General features: G+C 30.0%; 1 protein-coding gene across 8 annotated transcripts in view; it reads left to right on the top strand.

The window, feature by feature from the left end:
- Positions 1-23,026, top strand: part of Ufd4 (ubiquitin fusion-degradation 4-like) — a 166,108-nt gene that overhangs the window by 34,634 nt on the left and 108,448 nt on the right. For 4 of the 8 annotated variants that reach the window (XM_067280333.1, XM_067280332.1, XM_067280330.1 and 1 more), the window contains exons 5-10: positions 3,788-3,846; positions 4,748-4,965; positions 11,775-11,950; positions 14,095-14,218; positions 15,700-15,871; positions 19,094-19,235. In XM_067280333.1, coding sequence (XP_067136434.1) covers positions 3,788-3,846; positions 4,748-4,965; positions 11,775-11,950; positions 14,095-14,218; positions 15,700-15,871; positions 19,094-19,235 — 891 coding nt within the window. Of the gene's footprint in view, positions 1-3,787; positions 3,847-4,747; positions 4,966-11,756; positions 11,951-14,094; positions 14,219-15,699; positions 15,872-19,093; positions 19,236-23,026 lie in introns of all 8 variants that reach the window. The other 4 variants (XM_067280329.1, XM_067280331.1, XM_067280327.1 and 1 more) reach the window with 1 other exon arrangement.

Below are 23,026 nucleotides of genomic sequence, written 5' to 3'. Positions count from 1 at the left end.
TCATGGGAATGAGAAAAAAAAATTGAGATAGAGATTCCCCACACAGTAAACAGTAATAGGTTTGATTGGAGGTATTTTACTAATACAATAGCAACTACAGTACATATCTGTATTAGGTATAAATAAAACATTTTTGACGTACCTTAACAGAAATAATTTGCCAATAGTATCTGATGCCCAACTTTCTTCAACCAATAAGATGTCAGCCAAACTTGTAGTCATCCAGGGAAAAGCAGTGTTAATTGCAACTATGTACTATATTGCAAAAGTATTGCAATTTATGCTATCAAAATGTAGTCTAAACTTTGAATTTGTAATTGACACTTCAGTCTGTAATTTGAGATAGAGGTTTTGGGAGAAAATTATTTGAGATAAACATGAAAAATATATTGAATTTAGGCTGAAAGTGCAGGGGAAAAAATAAATAAAATAAATATAAAATTTCAAGATAAAGAAATTTTTGAGATAAACATGTTTGATATAGACAGGTTCAACTGTGTCTGTTTTTTTTTTTTTTTTTTTGTGATTATAGGTGTCTAGTTGTGTTTATTAGCAATTTTATTTGTATACCTATTTTATATACCTACATACTGAAATAAACATTACTAAAAGTATGGTTTATTGTAAAATATTTCAAATCATTATTCCTTCAGAAATTTGTATAAAAACTTTTTAATAAGTTTTATGGCAGTCCACAGAGTCTGTGTACGACCAAAGATGATTTGTCATAAGCAAAAAATTAGTCGAGAAGAACTTTAATACATTTAAGAACAATTAAAAGCAAATCTCATGAAATTTTTAAGGTGTTTATTTCAACTGGATTATGTTAAAATTCTGTTCATTCAGCTCTGAAAAGAATAACATTTTGTTCTTATAATGATGAATATTTCTGTATTTCTGTTTGTTTATTTGAGTTTCAAATGTTATTACTTGAGTCTGTAATAAATAAATGTTTAATATTTAGTTGTTTCTTGTGATAAATGGCAGGGCAGTAACAAACACAGTCAGCTCACACATTGGAAAAATCCTTGTGCTATTTCTTAATTTTCCTTTTGTTTGAATACCTCATATATTTTTCTGTGCACTAAACTAGGGCTGTCAATTAAGTCATGGGAACAGAATTTTTCTAGAAAATGAAATTTTATTATATGAATCGGTTCTGTGTGAACTCCTAAACTCTTCTCTGTTGTTTAAAACATTTTGCCAAATATGTGGAAATTGCTAATTGTTATATTTCTGTACATATTAATCTGATTGCTCAAGTGCATGAATGATCTCTAATCCCTGCCACGAAATTATTTCCATATAGGATTCCTTTGATATTTGCAAATAAGTCAGAATCACAGGTTCATATCAAGTGAGTAATAGGATGTTTCAGTACTTCTCAGCTATTTGTACAAAGAATATCCTTAAATTTACTGAAAACATGACAGTGAGCATTATTGTGCAGAGTGATTTGCAGTTTTCTAGTTAATTAAGCTGCTTGTACTGGTATAAAGTCGGGTAAAGGTCATGTTCTAAGAATTTTTGATAATCCGTTCGTCCACTTGGTATACTGTGTAATATTATCAAATAACCATACCAATCATATGCAACAATCATCATAACCTTAATGTTTCTAGACTCACTTCATAACTTCTTGGATTGGAGTGAATCAAAATGTTTTTGTTTATTTGACTATTATTTACTTCATACTATCAGGCTGTGAGTTTGTCTATGGTATTCATTTAAGAAAAGCACCTTCTTTTTTGAATGCTCCAAATGAATTTGGCAGTAACATATCAATGCCAGTTTTTCACTTCAATCAAATGATGTGGAACCCAGTGAGATGCAATCTTCTGCATTTCTAAGTCATTCTTTAATAACTGCAACTTTTTTGTGAACATAAAGAAAGTTCTCACAAGATTCATTGATTGTCTGTCTATAAAATCGAGTACAAAGAGGACAATTTGAGATTCTTTATTTTTCACTGATTTTCAAACCTACAGTTGCTCAGATGTATTATCATAATGATTTTGAAATTCTATTTATCTTGCAACAGTTTTGCAAGGTTGTTTCCACATGCTTCCTGCAGTTCCTTAAAACAATCTTTGGCATTTTTACCATGGAAAACTTGAATTTTTATCTTGCTTCTTTGTTTTAATCTTATAAATGTTTTTTTAGGGAAAGAAAAAGACATTTGTTTTTATTTTCAACATGCAATTATGTCACTTAAAAGGAATGTAAAAAAAGTAATATATATTGATGTGTATAAAACCACTTTAATCTGTAATGGTTGATGTAATGGTTTTCCCACAGCAACTTTAGCTGGATGACTCACTTTATAACAATTTTAACACATATTGTACATATGCATTTTGGGCTGTTGACTTCACAGCCCCTCTTCAGTAATGTTTTAGAGAGAAAATAATTTAAAACCCCATTACACATTTGAGCTTTCCCATAAATACACATAAGATTTTTTTTATAATTACATCCAATTTTATGTATCTACTGTTTTTTAACTTGTAAAAATGATGGTGACTGCAAGTCAGTTTTACAAGTTAAAAAACAGTAGATACATAAAACTGAATATAATTATAAAAAAAAACTTTTTGTGTGTATTTATGGAAAAGCTCAAATGTGTAATGAAGTTTTAAATTATTTTCTTTCTAAAACATCACTGAAGAGAAGCTGTGAAGTCACAGCTGCCTGAAATGCATATGTACAATCTGTGTTAAAATTGTTATAATAAAGTCTTGAGTCATCCAACATGAAGCATCCATATCCATATACAGGTATACCTCACCTTATGTCGGTAATTGGTTCCAGGAGAAGCGACATAAGTTGAATTTACTTGTCGCTAGGCTAAACCACAAATTACCATTCCCAGTTCTGTATTTTATAAATAAAATACAGAACTGGGAATGGTTTTTTAATTTTTTGCATTTTTAATAATATATGGTTTATAAGAATCTACTTTAAGCTTACAAACAAATTTTAGTTTTTAATATAGCACAGAAAAAAAGTAATATAAATTTACAAATACATGTACGTACCAGTACATACTTGTAAATGTATATGTTTACAATTTGGCAATGTTTACAGTATGATACATTGCGGATTCTTTATTTGTGAATGTGGTTTCTCTAAGACATTATAAAATAAGATGATTTTTTAAGATTAAATAACAAATACAGTTATTAAAATTATTTTGCGATAGTAGAAAATAAACTAATTTATGTTAAATTTACCAATGTCGAGTGGCGCTGACAACAACACCAAACAGTAGATATTGGAACTATTGTGGAAAACGCCAATAATGAGCACTTAAAGACCACTAAATAAGAGACAACACAGAAACACAGATGTTTTCATGTTTTGTTCTCTAGGATTTATGATGATTATATTAACATTTACTGTAAATGTACATATTTTAATATGATTTTGTGCTTTTCTAGTGATATTACGACTTTAATATTTGTGGCAGACAGATGTAAAGTCGAATAAAATGACTTAAACTTGATTTTTATTTCTCCATATACTTTTTTGACAAACGATGTAACTCAAAATGACGTAACTCGAGGTATACCTGTATATAGCTAAGGTTGTCAAGGGTTATTAAAACACACGTTTTTGTTTTCCAAATTTTATCTAAATTAACTATTAGATTATTTTATCATACAATATTTAATTAATATAAATTATATATAATATATATATATATATATATATATATTTATTTATTTATTTATAAAAGTTTTTCATATTTCATTTTCTTTAATAAATTTTTTTTTTGTTTTTTAAGGATTTATTAAGATCAAAATTACCTGAAGCTATTGAAGCCACTCTCCAAGGAGATGAAAGGTGAATAAAATAATTTAATATAGATGTAATTTATTACATTTTTCTTATTTTATCATAATGTAATCCACATTTAGTAAGAATAAAAATGTAGTTTTATGCAATATTTCCTAAGATTGTACTAGTTTTTGTTCATAGTTGTAATCTGAACATGATTACTTTATGTATCAAATGTTAATATGTTTAATTAATATTTCAGTTAAAAGTATTTAGAATGTAAGAATTTATTGGATTTAATGTTTTTGGTAAATTAGTCTCTTAACTGAAAACTTTTGTGTAATATCATGTTAAAGTTAAAAAGAAGAAACTATACATTATATTCCAACAATATTTAATTGGAAAAACATGTTTTTGACCTTAAATATTAAATATTACTGGAATTAATATGGTTTTTTCTGTTGTTTATCATGCCAGTTTAAGTTTCTGTAACCTGTTTATTGTATTAATTTTAGATCTTTCATTTCTTTTGGTATTATTTCTCATTATTTTTTAAGCTTAATGTTTATTAATTAATGAATGTATCATGCTTGAAATGTAAATTATTAATTTTTCTAAACTAAAATAAACTTCAGAAAGTATTCAAAAGAATTGGAATTGAGAGAAATTTTAAAAATTAAAGTGTTAAGTATTTTAAAGATGTTTTAACTAGTAAAATTCTATTACTAGTTAAAACATCTTTAAAACACTTAACACTTTAATTTTTAAGATGTTTTAAAGTGGTGGGACGATGCTTTAACCACTTCAAAAATGTTAAGTTTTTAGTGAAATGTGCCAAGAAAGTTGTCACTAAATCTAAATTCTTGTAGTATTTTAGCAGAAAAAACTAGCAACAGCTAAACTCTATGACTTTTTAATTTTTAGTACTGATTTTATAAGTAGTTAATTAAATTTTTATTTTTTGCAGATGTGTTCTAGATTCTATGAGATTAGTTGATCTTCTCTTAGTTCTGCTTTTTGAAGGAAGAAAAGCATTACCAAAATCTGGTGTTACTTCAGTTCCAACAACACGTTTGCCTTCTTTAAGAAGAGTGGATAGTGCAGGAGAACGAACACATAGGCAGCTAATTGACTGTATTAGGAGCAAAGATACAGATGCTTTGATAGATGCTATAGATTCTGGAGGTAATAATTTTCATAATGATAAATTCAAAAATTTAATAATAAATTATTATTATTATTCAATTTGGATGAATATAATTATCAATATGCAGAAATAGATTGTTTTCTTTTTTCCCTCTACAAAAGTAATTTAGATTTATTTTAAATTGTGTTTTTCCAAGTCAGCTAAGAAGAAAATAATGCTCATGACTCAGTGGCATTCTGCTGATTATAGCTTTGGTTAAATAAAATACAATAATAATTGGACTTCTAACACACATGCAGACACATGTGCATATGAATATATTTGTTTGTGTGTGTTACATCAATTATGGTGGAACCATTCATCCTCTGTAACTGATGTAACATTTAGTACAAGATTTAAAAGTTATGAATTGAACAGAACATTTAATAAGCTTAATGATGATTTTTGTGTTTAAATACTTCCTAACAGACATTTCATTAAGAATATGAACAGGTTACTTTCTAGCTTATTTACAGTATTGATATAATCATTTAAAACTGTATAACTGATATAATATAAAAGTGGATACAAAATTTCTTTCTTTAACTAATGAGCCAAGTTTTAGAGTAACAAATTGAAAAAAGTTTTTTTTGTATCACTCAATAGAATATTTATTCCTAAATCAGATTCAATAATAAAAATGTTTATTTTCTGTAAGAATCATAACGTAGTAGCGAATAAAAATTTTACATTTAAAAATTGAAAACTTGCAATTACGCAGTTCAGACCAGCTTCCTGATTAGAATCAGATAAGAATTTGATCGAGTGTCATTAATAAACTTGTGATAGATTTCAGGTATTTTAATAAATTTTCTAACTTTAATGCAAGTAATATTATTCAATGCAACTTCAGGCAAATATGGATCAAATCAATAACTTTACAGAAAATTAATGCTTTTTTGCTGATTCTGATTAATCAGCAAATGTTCTTTTGATTGGTACAAAACAAATTTAGACTATCCATTTGTTGTTTGGAAACTTGGCATATAAGAATATTGTCAAAAATATTGAGGTGTAACAAACATTGCTTGTTACATTATTAAAATTTTTACTATTATTTTTTTAAATTTATTTTTCTAATATTTTTTTCTCTACTTTCACTCAGACTCTATTAAACTGTAATACAAACATTACCTTAATGCTGAGAACCTTTAATTTTAATGATAAACAAACGTTTTTGGCTCATTCCATGAGCCATCGTCAGGCTAACTACATTCGAATACTATTTCGATCAAGCAGTTCAAATAAATAGAACTCACGTGCGTTGCTAAACTACGCAAACATAAATGATATAAATAACATAGATAATAAAATAAAATATGCCAATGGTACATGTATACATTGTAAAATCTATAGTTCCGTAGGCAATCCTTTTCTCTTAGTTAATGCCTTCCTGTGAATTTTTTAATTAGAAACTTCCAAGCTTGGAAGTTTCCAGCTTGGAAGTTTCTAATTAAAAAATTCACAGGAAGGCAATTAAGGATCCAGTAGACCTGGAAGAACTAATGTTTACGGAGGACCCGAATGATTTGGCAAATAGCAATTTTAAAGTAGTGGAATTAACAGACCGGATAGAAACACGTTTAAATAGGAAGTACAGGAAGAAGCTACGGTGGTTATGTTTAAAACAACCGAATAAAAAATCGAATAATGTGAAGCCAACCCCGTACATATTACGGGACCAGGTCCAAATTCCCCAAAATGTCAAATGCCTCTTTGACAAAGGACCTAATTATGCTTTGATAGTAATGGATAGTAAATTTTGATAGTAATGGAAACTGGAGAGGCATGATTGCAGAGATCGAAAGGGGGCTCTTGGGTATGGATGAGATAGAAAAAGTGTATTTTAGAGGGAAAGCTGCATTCAGAAGTGAGAAATGTGCAGGGAAGAGTAAAGAATGGACTGATATTAAAAGCGCAAAGAAATGGTTGACAGACAATGGTTTGGTAATCACCAGGGCGGATAAAAGCAAGCATTTGGTAGTAATGAAAAAGCAACGATATGTTGAGGCCCTAGAAGAATACATAAGAAAAACGGAATGCGAAAGAGTAGGGCATGAAATAGTAAGAAAAATCGACGGAAAGGTAAAAAGGTTGGAGAAATCTCCCTTGACATCGATCTTCCCATTCCTGAAAGGAGTGCACGTCATGAACCCAGGTGTACCCAGGTTGTTTGGTTTCGCGAAGACACGTAAAACCAATAAGGAAATTAGACCTGTGGTAGAGAAGTGTAAAGGCCCCATGTATAAACTGGAAAAGCGCATGCATTCGTATTTATCGGAGTTGATTGGGGATCACCATTTTGTTACAAAGAACCCGATGAATGTTGTAAAGGATCTGCAGGAATTGGTGTTAATGGACAATGAAGTTGGGTCGGTAATGGACTTCGAGAACATGTATCCATCAATCAAACCATCTTCATGTTTTGAGGCACTAGTGGAAGTATTATATGGCTTACATCCATCAGCAGCAGCATACAGTAAGGACCTAGAGATGATGGCAAGTATGGTATGCGTTCAATCGTTTTTCGTTTTCAAAGGTAAAGTCTATAAGCAGTTAAAAGGTGTTCCGATGGGCAGCCCAATGTCGGGTTTGCTGTGCGAGTTAGTGGTAAGAAAAATGGAGCGCATCACGCTTATCAACTTCAAAGAGGACATAATCATGTACAAAAGGTATGTGGACGATGTGCTTGTTATATGGAGGAACCACGCAAGAATACAACAATTCTTAAGTGACATGAATTCCAACGATCATGGCCTGAAGCTAAACTTAGAGCAAGTCAGTAGTGACGAATTGCATTTTTTGGACATTGGTATTACATTTAAGAACGGATCAATAAGCACGAAAGTTTATATCAAACCAACACACGACCCGCTATATATACCGTCAACATCGAATGATCCTATTAATTATAAGCTATCGGCGTTTAGAGCTTTAATTAGAAGAGCGTTTCAGTATTGCTCTAACATAATGGATACGATGCGTGAGCTGGATAGAATTAGGCAGGTAGCTAGGATGTTGGGATTTGGTCCAAGAATGGTTGAGTGTTTGATTGCCGCTTACAAGAATCCTATAGAAAGCAAGAATAAAAGAGATCTGACAAACGGTATCACGAAATTCACTTATAAGAAATGACTATCCTTGGTTATTGAGGGTATTGCGGGCCGCAAGAACAGCACTGTTGTGTACAAAAGAGCTCCCTCGATTTATAAATTATTAAGGAATGACAAGGATGGAATTAAACGTAATGAGCAACCAGGCGTGTACTCGATACCGTACAGCAACGACCAATTAAGGATTGATAAAGAATACATCGGGGTCACGACGAGAAGCCTAAGTAAAAGGATTAAGGAACACAGATATGACGTGGCAAAAAGTAAATTCACAACAACGTTGGCAAAAATGGCGCAAGCTGAGGGGTCCGTTGTTAAATGGGAGGCGGCCAGGATCATAACACCGATACATTCGCCGACACTGGCAGCTACAACCGAAAAATGTGAAATTTATAAGTCCAGCTTAACCAACAAATGCATAAATTACAAGGATGCGACGATTTTGCCGTCAGCTTGGAAGTTTCTAATTAAAAAATTCACAGAAGGCATTAACTAGGAGAAAAGGATTGCCTACGGAACTATAGATTTTACAATGTATACGTGTACCATTAGCATATTTTATTTTATTATCTATGTTATTTATATCATTTATGTTTGCGTAGCAACACACGTGAGTTCTATTTATTTGAACTGCTTGTTCGAAATAGTATTCGAATGTAGTTAGCCTGACGATGGCTCATGGAATGAGCCGAAAACGTTTGTTTATCATTAAAATTAAAGGTTCTCAGCATTAAGGTGTTGTTTGTATTACATAATTATTTTTTAAAAATTATTTTTTATATAATTGAGGATTTGATATTTATGACTGATGTGATGATGTTAGTTTATAATAAGAATTAACAAGAAAGCAAATAGTGTTTTAATATTATACAGGGTTTGAAAAATTTGATAGTTTGGTTGTCAGATATTACCAGAAAATTTTAATTGGCTATCAAAGATTTACAAGTGGTAATCAATGGACTATGGGTGCTGGTCCAAAGCTGTTATCCAGGTTATCCATACCTGTTCATTTCATTTAAAGAATTAGTTGTATAGTATGCAAAAATTGTAATCAAGCAAAATTTTTTTAAAAGTTATTAGTAAATACTTATTATAATTAAATTTATCTTATTTTTTAAACCACTGAACTTCTAAATGACAGTTAAAATTATTAATTTTGAAAGGATTAGATCAAAGTTATGAAATAAAAATTTTTAAAGAAAGGTGTTTTGAAGGGAGATTGAGTGATTTGTATTTCAATAATCCTTAACCATCTTGCATACCTTAGAAGAATGAAGTGTAGCTTTATTGAAAACAGTCAAAAGGTCAGGAACATCTTCAGCCTCTCTGATTAGGAAGCATGAAGTGTTACTGAAGAACATGCTTCATAACTGACTGAAATTGTTGTAACCAAACTTCTAGCTGAGTAATAAGTTTAAACACCAGTGTGTGATGTAGCAAGAGAGATTTTTATTTATAGCTATGTTATTTTTAATTTTGTTTCAGTTACTTCAAGTTTTGGCAGTTTATTGTAGAGAGTAACTATGCAAGATTTGTCCAGATTGCTCAAAAGGTTTGGGAGTTTCAGGGTAGAGGGATGAAATCAGAGAGGAGGCAAGGGTCTGAGTTTCTTGACAACCTGTGTTTCCAGTAGGGGTACCAGAGAGTAACTATGTGGCATTTTAGTTCAGGTTGGTCAAAGGATTTGGGAGTTTGTAGGAGATAAATTCATCAGGAAGGAGTGAGGTGTCAGAGTTTAAGGTAGTTTATGTACATCAGAAAGTAATAAGCTTTCCAATGGTGAAGGAATTAAAAAATAATCTGTTTAGTATATTCTGAAATTACCTTGAAGAAACACAGAGAAATGAACATTCTCTCATTATATACATTTATGACATGGATGTATTTTATGACAATTGTGACTGTTACTTTCTTTTAGGCATTTTATCATTAATAAGGCTCACTTGCACATGTGTATACCTGAAAAGCAACCAAAATAACTCAATTTATGTAGGTAGATATTGCATAATATAAGACTAATTCTTATTTTTAAATAATGGTACTGTAGGATTAATACTAAAACAATGAACACACAAAAATACTATAGGTCTATGTGCAAAAGATTAGTTTTATCTATTGGAAGTAAATTTGTTCCTCATAGTTGTATCTGATAACATAAGAGTATCGTTATAAGAAATGGATGATCAATAGAATATAAAACAAAGCATATACACAACTACTCGAACTGCGTAAAACTGAATAGATAAGAAAATACAGTGGAACCTTGCTTAACGAGCATAATTCGTTCCAGAGTCTTACTCGTAATGTGAAACACTCGTTAAGTGAAACAATTTTTTCCATAGAAATTAATGTAAAATACGATAATGCATTCCATGCCGAAAAATATACTCAAATATTTTATGTATAATGTTTATTCAAAGAAAATTATACAATAAACATTGTTAATGAGCATGAATCATCATCTTTTCTTCGGAATGAACCAACCTTAAATGTGAATTCAATTTGCAGAAAACCAAAAAAAAAGTCAGATAATTTGTCCGATAAACACACCAACTGATATGCCAAATTCTAGGGCTATGCAAAGGCTATAATTAAATATTAGAAATTAATTAATTTGACTAGAGGTAGGCAGTTATGTTTCCATTTCGTATTAAATTTAATTTAGACATTTCTGGAATTTAATTTGGAATCAGTCATTAAATTTAATACGAGATGGGAACATAACTGCCTACGTCTAGTCAAATTAATTAATTTCTAATATGAAATTGTAGCCTTTACGTAGCCCAAGAATTTGGCATATTGTTTGGCAGGTTTATTATATAACGGACTATGGTTGTTGATGTTTATACGTAATATTTGTTGGAAAAAGTTTGGAAAAATGTGTGATCACAAGCAACACTAAGATGCTAGCTGAACAAGTACTAGATTGAGGAAGTGTACAATCCAGAACTTCCCCTCTCTTGGCCACTCGTTATGCAAAAATTCTCTTGTTAAGTGAGTCATTTTTTTACAATTTATTTTGCTCGTTATGCAAGGTGCTCGTTAAGCAAGGTTCCACTAAGTTTAAAAAGCCCCACCAGATGGTGAAGGGGATTGACTTTGAATTCCATGGTAAAAACGTTTTTCTTGTGCATTTTTCTTTTTTAATTTAAAAATAGTATATAGCCTATGTTTATCTGGAAGAATAAGCTTTCCATTAGCAAAAAAATTTTAAAAATCAGTTCAGTAGATTCTGAGATTACCTCCAACAAATAAACAAACATTTGCACTTTATATGTTAGTATGTAGATTGAAACACTATAATAAATTTATCAGGTAATTTTCTTTATTTGGATATTTGCATACATCTTTAAACAAGTTTTTAAGGTGATCTTATCTAAAATATTACTTGTATTATATTATTTTAGCTTTATATTATATTAATAAATTAAAATAATGAATTTAAAGTTTAATATTTTTTATAAATATACTTAATACATTATAATTTTATAGAACATATTTTATTATCTATAGCAAGATATCTTTATTAATGACATGTTTATAAAAATATTGAACTTTTTAAATTTAAATAAAATTACTTCATATAATTTAAATTCATTAAATTTTTTAATATTTTATTTATATAAATATTTATATATATATTTTTGAAAAGTGCTTATTTATAGATCACTTTGTAGATCTTGTTATTTTTCCAGGTATAGAAGTTAATTTTATGGATGATGTTGGACAGACTCTACTTAATTGGGCATCTGCATTTGGGACACAAGAGATGGTTGAATTTCTATGTGATAGAGGTGCTGATGTAAATAAAGGACAACGATCATCTTCACTTCATTATGCTGCTTGCTTTGGTCGACCTGGAGTTGCCAAGGTAACCCACTTAAATTATTTAATAATAATTTGATTGTGTAAATTAATAATTATTACTATACAACTGCAAAAACAAGATAGATAATATATTATGTTCAGAAATTAGTTTTGACAGTAGTTTTAATTTTGCATCATTAAATAATTTTAAAGTTCACTCAATGTTGAATGCAAGACTTCTTGAGTGACTTTATTCTTTAACTTTTAATGTTTAAATATCTGTTAATGTGTTTGACATCAATTTCTTCACACATTCTCACAAAAAAAGTCTGATGGGGGTTATGTCTGGAGTGGATGGAAGCCAAATTAGTCAATCTCTCCTCATCCATTGGTTAGAAAAAATTTCATTCAGAAGTTCTACTGTATCAACAGTAGTGCCCTTTCTTTTTATAATGCAGAAAAGTTTTGCTAATGATTAATGAAAACTGTGTGTTGTTCTGCTTTTCTTAAATACATAATACTTTTTACAATCCGTCATTTTTTTCAAACTCTCTGTATTTCCCATCTTTGAAATATATCATGTTAGATTGTTTTGTTGCAGATTACTAAGAATTACTTTCTTTGTCATTTGAGAAAAATTTTTTAACCTTTATAAATATTTTTGTAAAATATAATGGAACAAATCTATACAAAAAATACATAAATAAAACAAAATTGGATTTTATTAAGAGACGATCAAAAAAAGATGTTGACACTGACAAAATATCAAATATTCAATGTATTAATATATAGTCATCAACTAACAAAAGCATGTGTAGTTTTCAAATATATTTGATGTTTTTATTAACCCTTTTCCCCCGACATCTTGTTTATGTTTTTTTTTGAGATTCCTCCTAAGGCAATATAGGTCAGTCAGGTGATGATATTTTAAAAATTCACCAAAAATCAAATTATCATTATATCTATATGAAAAAAATCACTTACATTTATTAATATCTTTAGTTTTAAATACCATATTTTTCAATACATTTTATTAGAAAAATTTATAAGAAAAAAAATAATATATATCAGAACTGACACACAAACTTGATAATTTGTAACATTTTGTGAAAATTAACATTGTCTAGTTACATAGTTGTTTGCTGGCACTGAGCCAGAAAGACATAAAATATCATTTTGTACAACTGGATATAAAATTTATGCATGTACATTTATTCGTTGTAAAATTATTGCACATTATATCAAACATGTGTTTGAAATCAAAATTTTATTCTGCTATCAGCTAATATAATGAACTAATATACTTTATTCACTTCATATCAAACGAAATTATATATTTTTGTAATAAACATATGATTACCAGTAGCAATACACGTAACATTTGCAGATATTTTTGATAAAAATAAAAAATATATAAAATATCAAAACGGAAGACCACAACTTGAATATTTATAACATGTTGACTTATTATAGCTAAATAAACTTATTATAGCATAAATGAACTTATTATAGTAATATTATTGCATGAATATGCTAAAAATGAAATAAAAAATTACCAGAAAACAATAAATTAAGGAAAAAAAGCATTAATTAAAATTTTTTAAGTCAACAAAACACCACCTGGACAAAAATACGTAAAACAGATGATAGACAAGACGATGCTGTCAAGTGCTGACATCTGTTGTTAAATTTTACAAAAATCAATATTTACCAAAGTAACAATGAATTGGTACCCTCGAAGTTTTGCTAAACAAGCCAGGGTAACGATCGATCAGTACCTTCGGGGGCAAAGGGTTAAGATAAGGCAAACATTACTGAATACATCAGCTAGTAATGAAATAAATCAGAAATAAATGCAAAAATAATTTACAAGAAAAATGTCTTTAATTGAATTAAAATGTAGTATGTATAGATAACAGACAAAATTAAACTATTTACCAGGTAACCAGATATTGGTTCATTTAAATTTTGTTGAAGCATATATGGCATTAGTGTTTATTTGAGTTGGCATTAGTTTTTTTCTAGTATTAAATAATTTAATATATTCAACCATTAAGTATATTATAAATGTTAACAAGTTGTGATATCATTTCAATTAGTTATTATCAGTTGTATGTTTTAGAAATAATTATGCTGTAATACTCTTGACAGACAATTCATTTTGTTTTCACATGATGATAAATTAAATATCTTGTAATTAAAATGTAGGTATTATTAAGGCATGGGGCCAATCCTGATTTAAGAGATGAAGATGGAAAAACACCTTTGGATAAAGCTAGAGAAAGAAATGATGAAGGTCACAGAGAAGTAGCAGCTATTTTACAATCACCAGGTATATTTTGAGATAAATTTTTATTATGAAATAGCATTTTATTTGAGATTAATAACTAAAAAAACAGGCAAATATGAGTTATGTAAATTTATTAATTCCTTTTTTAATCTTTTTTTTGTTGATAATATGAATGCAACATTATTCATATTGTCAACTGAAATACTACATTATTCTCAAGGATTTAATTATTTTTTATGATTACTTGGAATAGTATAATTTTTTTTAAATATTGATAGTCTCTTGTAATTTGTAATATAAATAAATGATACTGCTATAAATCAATTAAATAAAGATGCACCATTTTCTTTTTTACTAATACATCAATTAGTTATAATCAGTTCTACCTACTAATAAATAACCAGCACATAACTTGATATTTTATATAGTTAAAGATATGATTTTTGTTAATATTGTGTGCTGTTAGTTTCAAGAAGTCTGTTTTGATATGAATTTGAATTTGTTGTTAATGCATCATATTTATTAATAATTCTAGAAAAAGTAATCATGTTTAATTTAAAATTGTCTTGTCATAAATTTTATAATAAGAAACCTATTATAAGCACAATTTCATAATAGACAGATGTATTGAAAGTCAAAGAAGAGCAGATATCACATTCTGTTACCATAAAATTTAGCAGCATAAACTACCAAAATATTTTTTGAAATAAAGGATCTTTAACCTTGTTTAAGGGTTAAGGGCTCAAGACTCAAAATTTTCCCTAAAATTATTGCATTCTACCACACACAACAAAACAATTATGAACAAATTAATAATTATAACTATATAGTTTGGAAAATTCAAATTAAATCATACAAATAATTAAATAGGCCTATTGTATAATTTGCTGCACAAAACTAATCCAATAAATTAACATAAAAATTTTTTAGTTAAAAACAAAAAAAAAAGTTTCAATGCGAAAACGTGTACATCAGATGTTGAGCACCACTTTTCTGTAGGCCTAGAAGTTTGGCAATGGTCTTTGGAATGTCGAGCATGATTCCACTGACTTTCTAAATGCCATTGCCAAACTTCTAGGTTTACAAGAAAGTGGTACTGAATGTCCAACGTTCATGTTTTTGCATTGAAAACTTCGGCCTCAACCTCGCTATTTTCTTGTAGTTGCTTTTTTTGAGAAGTTTTTCCAAGGTTTTTTTTCCCCTTAACTTTTACCTTTTTTAAAATATTATCTTTTAATTTATACAATACACCAGTTCCATTTATTTAAATTTTTTTTAATAACTATTTTAAATAAATACTTAATTGCCATTATTGAAATAATTTTATGCTGCATTTTACATTTCATTGCAAAGTTTCTTTAGTTTTTGATAGAAAAAATATTTATATCTAAAAAGTTTCTTTCCAATAAAATTTTTTAAAATTTGTTAGAATGCTTTTGAAAATTTTTTAAAAAATGTTTTATTTTCAAAATATAATAATATACAATTTAAAATTCATTTATTTCAAAAATTATTAAATATAGGAGAATGGATGTGTCCAGTTGGAGAAAGTTCACGTGCTGGAGAGAAAAAAGCTCCAGAAATAGAAGAAGATGCAGAACCCAAAGGAGATCCAGAAATGGCACCACTTTATTTAAAACGTCTCTTGCCTGTTTTTTGCTTGACATTTCAGCATACTATGATTTGTTCAGTCAGGTATGTTTAATAGTTTAATATGCTATTTAATAGGTTTAATGCTTTAATTATTATAATTTGTGATTGGAGGGTTGGCACCTCTTTGATGCCTCGTAAGGATTGATGCTGCTGTGTCTCGTTTGACATTGAAGCCACGATGGTGAGTTTGTTGAGTTTGAAAGTAGGTCATGCAAACAGCTGTGTGTGTGGGCAATCTGATTCCAGATGGAGTGTGTAGAGACAGTGCAACAGAAGTAGTGCACCCAGACTCTAGGGTTAACAACAAATAACTGTTTAATAATCACAAAAAAAGATTACAGGATACATATATCGTAATATCAGATTAACTGATCTATCTAACAGAGTTGGTCGCGAGAGAGAGTTCATGTTGGATCGCATGTTGAGATAAATACCTGAGAGTTTGTCTTTGGTAGTATGGTTGTGCAAACAGTTCAATGATAGGAACTGTTCGGAAATAGGTGATATTTTGGGAAGGATTTTTGGCAATATCCATTAGTGGAATAGGTGATATCCTTGTCATGGAATAGATAATATCCATTCCTGAAATAGGTGATGCCTTCGTACAGAGAATAGGTAAGGTATCCATTAATGTGACATAGGAGGTCCTGAACTGACACACGTTTGAGGTGCTGACGACGACTGACTCATTCGCCCGTTAATTACAACATAAAAATTGGTAACACCCAGTCGAGAGGTCAATGGATCATGGGAAAGTGTCACTTTTGCCGTCGAGAAAGTGTACCTCGAGATGTTCTCAGGTAGTAAAAGATAGACAAAATGCTAGTTGTCAAAATAGGTGTGATGAAATGAAAAAATATTTTCATTAAAGTTTCGGTTTTCTCATTTTATTGGTTTATATTAGTCATATATAGGTATATAGCAAACAATAATAATAATAATCTTGATTATTCTGATGTTAATAAAACTAAACAATACAACTTATTGTTCGGGAAGATTTTTTTAATAATTGATTCATTATTTTTAAGTTATATACTCATTTACTGGAAACTTAGAGGTAAGTACAGAAATAAGTAAAATTTTGTCTTCTGGGAATGGTTAAAAGATTTCTCTACATCTGAAATTAATTACTGTAATTGTTATCTAATGGGAAAATATCAAGTTTAAAATGGAAATTCTATTTATTGCTTTTGTTTAAGATTTAGGTCAAACAAAATTATTTTGTATTATTTATCGACAAGACTGTCTTGTTTATAAAATCGCAGTGCCATTTGGTCCCCACCTTAGAGGTATAAGGGGGCTATGTCAGGAGTTTGCAATTTGGCACAGAGGATTAGGTGCCCAAATCATGTGCGCACAAAAAAAATCAGACTTGTAGGTACTCAGGACCAAGAACTGAGTCAAAATAAAATACAAAATGGCGACATCTTTCTACAAACAGGCAAGAGTGCGTGATTTGCACATGCGTATATCATTGGGAAGTTGGAAATGCAAATGTTGCAAAATTGAATTTTGACAAGTGAATCATAGAAAAAAAACCCATTTACCTTTCTGGTCATGACCTGCTGACCTTGACTGGTTGACCCGAGATATCTCGTTTCAGCATTGGAACATTTTTGAAACTAGATGGTGCTAATCGTTATAATTTTATATTAAAAGTAACTTCTAAAATATAATTTTGTTTTTGTTTTTACATTTATTAATATATTTATTTTGTTTGTGCAAAATAAAAAAATAATTTTTGACAATACAATAGCCACAATTATTTTTTTCAAAAACAGGAATTTTCATTAGGCATCAACAAAAATTCAACCCGGGGCAACATGCAACGGACAGAAATTTTGACATCGGATATGTTAATTTCACCGAAAATGCCTCTTGGATGACCTCGTGGTCGTGGTAATGGCTGAGGACAGTGAAGTTTGAACAATCATGTCAAACCCTGAGTCTGAGACAGTCTTGTCCCAAAAATTGGCCTTGCTGTTTCACTTGTTTATGACTATAGGTGAAATTAATTTCTCAATTGAATAACTGAATTGATAAAAATCTCTCTACATTGCTGAAAGACCAGGATTCAAATCAGACAGGATCATCCAAACTTTTTCATGGAAAATTTGATCTAGATAATTTAGCCTCATCTTATTATTGTTCAATACTATTAAAATAATACATGAAAGAAGAGATTGACTAGATATTCATGAATTTTAATGCCATTAATAAAAAATTTTGAGATTGCAATTTTTGAGGTTTTTCTAATAGTTAAATTTTGATTGAAACAAATATTTAAAATAAAAACTGACTAAATTTTATTTCGTTGTTGTTAATTTTACCATTTATAATAATATCAAAGCATCAAAAGACAGTTTTTATATCATATAATTGAGTGCCAATAATTGGAATGATTTAATGGAATATATTGTAAATGCTATATATTTTTCTCTTCTCTCATTATAAAATAGAAACTAGATTATGGTTCTAAATAAATTGTATAATCAAATTTATAAAATAATTTTAGATTAATGAAATGCTAAAATTTCCAAACAACACATATGTATTGATTATTATTATATATATTGTACCATATAAATTTTATGATATAAATTCAAGATAAGAGATAGAACACGATCTGCATTTTGACATGGACAATTTAGATAAAGTAAAATTTTTTGTTATTTTAATAAGTACAATAATTAAAAAGTGGCATGCTCATTTAGTGCTAAATCTTCTAAACCGAAAATGTAGTTCTGATATTACTAACTAATGAGCTTGATAACTTTACATAAATAATTGTCCATTCAACAATTTTTGATTGAAAATAGTTTTATGCTGTAGAAACATTCATTATTGATTAGAAAATCTAATTATCATAAGTTCTAAGTTTGTTGTAGAAATTATAATATATAAATATTAATCAAAATTGTATATTAATAAAAAATTATAGAAAAAATAATAATCAAAAGTAATTATTGATATATAACTGGTTTAAACACCATTATTCTGTAGGAATTATCACATCCACAATATTCTCAAAATATTGTAATTTCAAAATGCATCTGGGTAAAATAAAAATGTTGATTGGCTAATATTTTTGGAGTCTGTGGATGTCTTAGAGAGTAACTGTGTTTGAACCAGTTACATATTGATATTTGAAAAATGGAATAGAAGTGGAAAGGTAAAAAAAAGTAATTATATTAAGAGGAACAATCATTAATAAAATGTGTTGAAATGTCTTGTTAATTTTCTAACAATTTTGTTTTATTTTAGGAAATCTAGTCTGAATTTAATATGCAAGATGACTCATTATATTCAACCTCCTTTATTACAAGAATTGTGTAATCCTAACACTGGTGTTCCTAATTTTGCTTCACAGTTAGTAGAAGTTATATCTAGTGTTTTGGATAGTGAGGTAAGTTTTGAATTAAGTCATATTCTTTAAACTAATTTATGTACAGGGTGTTTATAATTAAAGTTCCACTTTGAAATGGCCATAAAATGAAAACTACTGGACAGAATGTTATCAAACATGGTAATAGTGAACATGATGTCATGGGATTTTATTTCCCACAAAAAAAAATAGTTCAAAAACTCACCACCAGCATGGAATGGCACTGTATGCAATATTGTTAAACAAAATAAGACATGAAGACATTGGTTGAAAATGTTTTTAATCATTTTTAAAATGTGTTACAAAGCATGTTCAATGTGGCATCCACCATTTTCTGAAAGCAAGTTAAATCGCATTACTGTGTTCTCAACAGTAGCTCTTAGCATATCAGGAGGAATGTTATGGACATGTTGGTGTATTGCATTTTTCAATTCTACCAAATTGTTCATTTTCATTTTTAATTGATGTCTTCATGTCTTATTTTGTTTACATACAGTGCCATTCCATGCTGGTGGTGAGTTTTTGAACTTTTTTTTCATGGGGAAATAAAATCTCATGACGTCATGTTACTATTACCATGTTTGATAACATTCTGTGCAGTAGTTTTCATTTTATGGCTATTTCAAAGTGGAACTTTAATTATAAACACCCTGTATTTATGTAAATAAAAAATCTCAGTAATTTTAAAAGCAAACATGTTAATTTTAGGTTTTCTGTAGAATTAATTAATATATATGGAAGTAATGACTGCATGTGTAATAGATTTGATGAAGAATACATTTAAAATGTATAAATTGTTGTAATTATATTTAGAACTTATTTATTTACTATATTAGTGTTTTAAATGTGTTTATAACATTTGTTGATTTCTCATGTTTATTAAAGAAAACATAATTTGATAGTCATAATGTCTATCTCTAATGTCATCTTCTTCAAATTTGTTTATTATTTTTAATTTTATTACTATAAAGACAATAAAAAATTTGTAAACATAATAATGTTTTTTACAGTTATTTTTTAAAATTTTATTTTATTTAACCCATATTAAATATATATATTTTTAATTTAAATAAAATTTCAAAGAAATTTAGCTGTTTATTACTTTCCCAGGTCTATTATGTACAGGTATAGGACAAAATAATAGGAACACCCCTTTTGAAATGTGTTGTACTTTGACCATCCAGTACAGCCTCACCACGTCTTGCAACATTATGCCATCCAGTGGGGGTGAAAGGGAAGGTATCAGTCGAGCATTTGGCAATGTGACAGTTGCATGAGAAAATTCTGTTCCCAGCAAAGCGCCATTATGTCTAACCTGTCCGATGTGCAAAGAGGCATGATTATTGGAGCTCGCCTCACTGGAGTGTCAGTGTCTAGAACAGCCAACCTTATGGGTGTTTCAAGGTCCACTGGGTCAAGGGTTATGACAGCCTACACAAAACTGGGAAAGGTGTCCTCTGCAAAGCAGAACAGTGGGCGAAAGTTGAAGTTGACTGACCGGTATAGACAAGCATTGAAGAGGATAGTCGCCCGAAAACGTAAGACTACACTGCCACAGATAACCTCCGAGATGAACACCCATCTCCAGAACCCGTATCCACCAAAACTATTCAATGGGAGCTGCATGCTGCAAGCATTCATGGCCGAGTAGCCATCCCGAAGCCGTTTGTGTCACCGCAGAATGCTATGAAGCAACAACAGTGGTGCCGAGACCACCAAAACTGGACACAACAGCAATGGGAACAGGTCATCTGGTCTGACGAATCATCATTTACATTATTTCAGACCACCGGACGTGAGTTCATCTGGCGAACACCAGCAGAAGCATTTTATGTTGACTGTCTGGTTCCTACCATGAAGCACGGAGGGGGCTCTGTGATGCTGTGGGGAGCAATATCATGGTGTGGCTTGGGGCCAGTCGTAGTCATGAGGGAGAAGGTCAGAGGCGAGCATTATTGCAGTATTCTTGCAGATCATTTACACCCTATGCGTCATACTCTGTTTCCTGGAGAACATCATCTATTCCAAGATGACAACGCCCCTGTACACACGGCTTGCTGTGTTCAAACATGGTTGGATGAGCATAATGATGAAGTGGAACATCTCACATGGTGTCCTCAGTCCCCTGATCTCAACATCATTGAGCCAGTGTGGGGTTTTTTAGAAAACAAAGTCCATGCTCGGTTTCCTCCTCCACGCACACTACCTGAACTCAAGACCGCTCTGTAGGAGGAATGGCTGCAAATTCCTTTAAACTTTCTGCACAACCTTTATTTGTCAATCCCACGTCGGATACAAGCTGTAATTCAGGCCAATGATGGCCCAACTCCCTACTAATAATTATTTTGCATTCTTTCACAGGTGTTCCTATTATTTTGTCCTATACCTGTATATCAGAGGGAAAATATGGCAATTGGTCAAAAAATGAACCCTTCAGATTTTTACATTTTTGGATTTGAGACCTTGAAACATTGATAAATGCAAACAAATTTGGGGTAATTTCTGTGTGTATAGATGTTGATGTGTAGGGGGCACGATTTTGTTCACCTTTTTAAAAAGCTTAATAACTCTTGTGCTTTTTGTTGAAAATTTCTGAAATTTTGCAGAGAGGTTTGTGTATTAGGAGATTGATGCCGTTAAATTTTGGTGATTATAGGTCAAGGGAGTGGGGAGATAAAGAGGATCATGTGTATCTCCAGTAAGGTCAAACTTAATGACAATTTTACTCATTATTAGAATTCAGTGTTTTTATAAAATTCATTTCTACCCTCAAAATTAAACTTTTTGTAATAATTTTACAAACATTTTATAATAATTAAAAATATAAAAAGTTTTTAATAAAATATAACATATAGTGTCACCAAATGTTGCTGGAAATGTTAAGCAACTTGTGGCTGGATTTAAAAAAAATATATGTTACTAGATCAGTTTAAGTATTTTTATTGGTTATCCACATTTAAATAATAATGATGATGATAAAAAGTTTAAGCCTAAATTTTTTAAAAGTGCAATTAAGAGCAACATTTATTCAAATTTTATTGTATAACTGAATGTAATAATGCAGTTCTCTAATTCAAATATTAAACTAAAAGGCAGTGGCATGCTGTTCATGGAAGCTGCGGAAGTATTTATATTTAACTTACTTTGAATTTCTTAAAATGAATATTTTATTATAACTGCATTATGTTGTAGTTTATTACAAATTTCTGTACATGTAAAAAACAATGATAAGATTGCTATTGTATATTTGTATATAAATTTGTATAAGCATATTTCCAATAAAAGTGCCATATTGTCAAATACAGGACAGCTTCCAAGCAAAAATATTTGAATCGTGTAAAGCAGCCAGATTATACACATTTGCACATGTGCTTTACAGAGCACCAACCTCAGGTGGTTTAGCTGGTGGATGATACACACCAAAATATCATATAACTCTTCCAATGATTCTATTCAGGGCAGGCACAGCGTTTCTATCACCAAATGTCACCACCTGCCATTGCTAAAAGAGTACTTTTTGGATAACTAATCTGAGAAGAACAGTTCATTCATTAACCCACAATTGTATGCAGAAGCAGTGATCTTTCCACACCTACTATTTTTCATGGCCATTTTTCACCAAGTTGACTTATGTAGCTGTTCATCCCATGATATCCTCATATTACACATTATTAGTGATGTAATGAATAGTATATTCGGCCTCAGCCGAATACCAAATATTTGGCCAGGAGCGTGGCCGAATGGCCGAATATTCAGCCAAACTATTCGGCTTGATTAATGTACATATAAAAATTAGTGCGCAAACCTCATTA

The sequence above is a fragment of the Centruroides vittatus genome, unplaced genomic scaffold (genome assembly GCF_030686945.1).
Source record: "Centruroides vittatus isolate TY-2023 unplaced genomic scaffold, ASM3068694v2 contig_883, whole genome shotgun sequence".
Classification (NCBI taxonomy): domain Eukaryota; kingdom Metazoa; phylum Arthropoda; class Arachnida; order Scorpiones; family Buthidae; genus Centruroides; species Centruroides vittatus.
The sequence above is the reverse complement of the archived record's forward strand: the minus strand, read 5'-3'. Positions and strand labels throughout refer to the sequence as shown.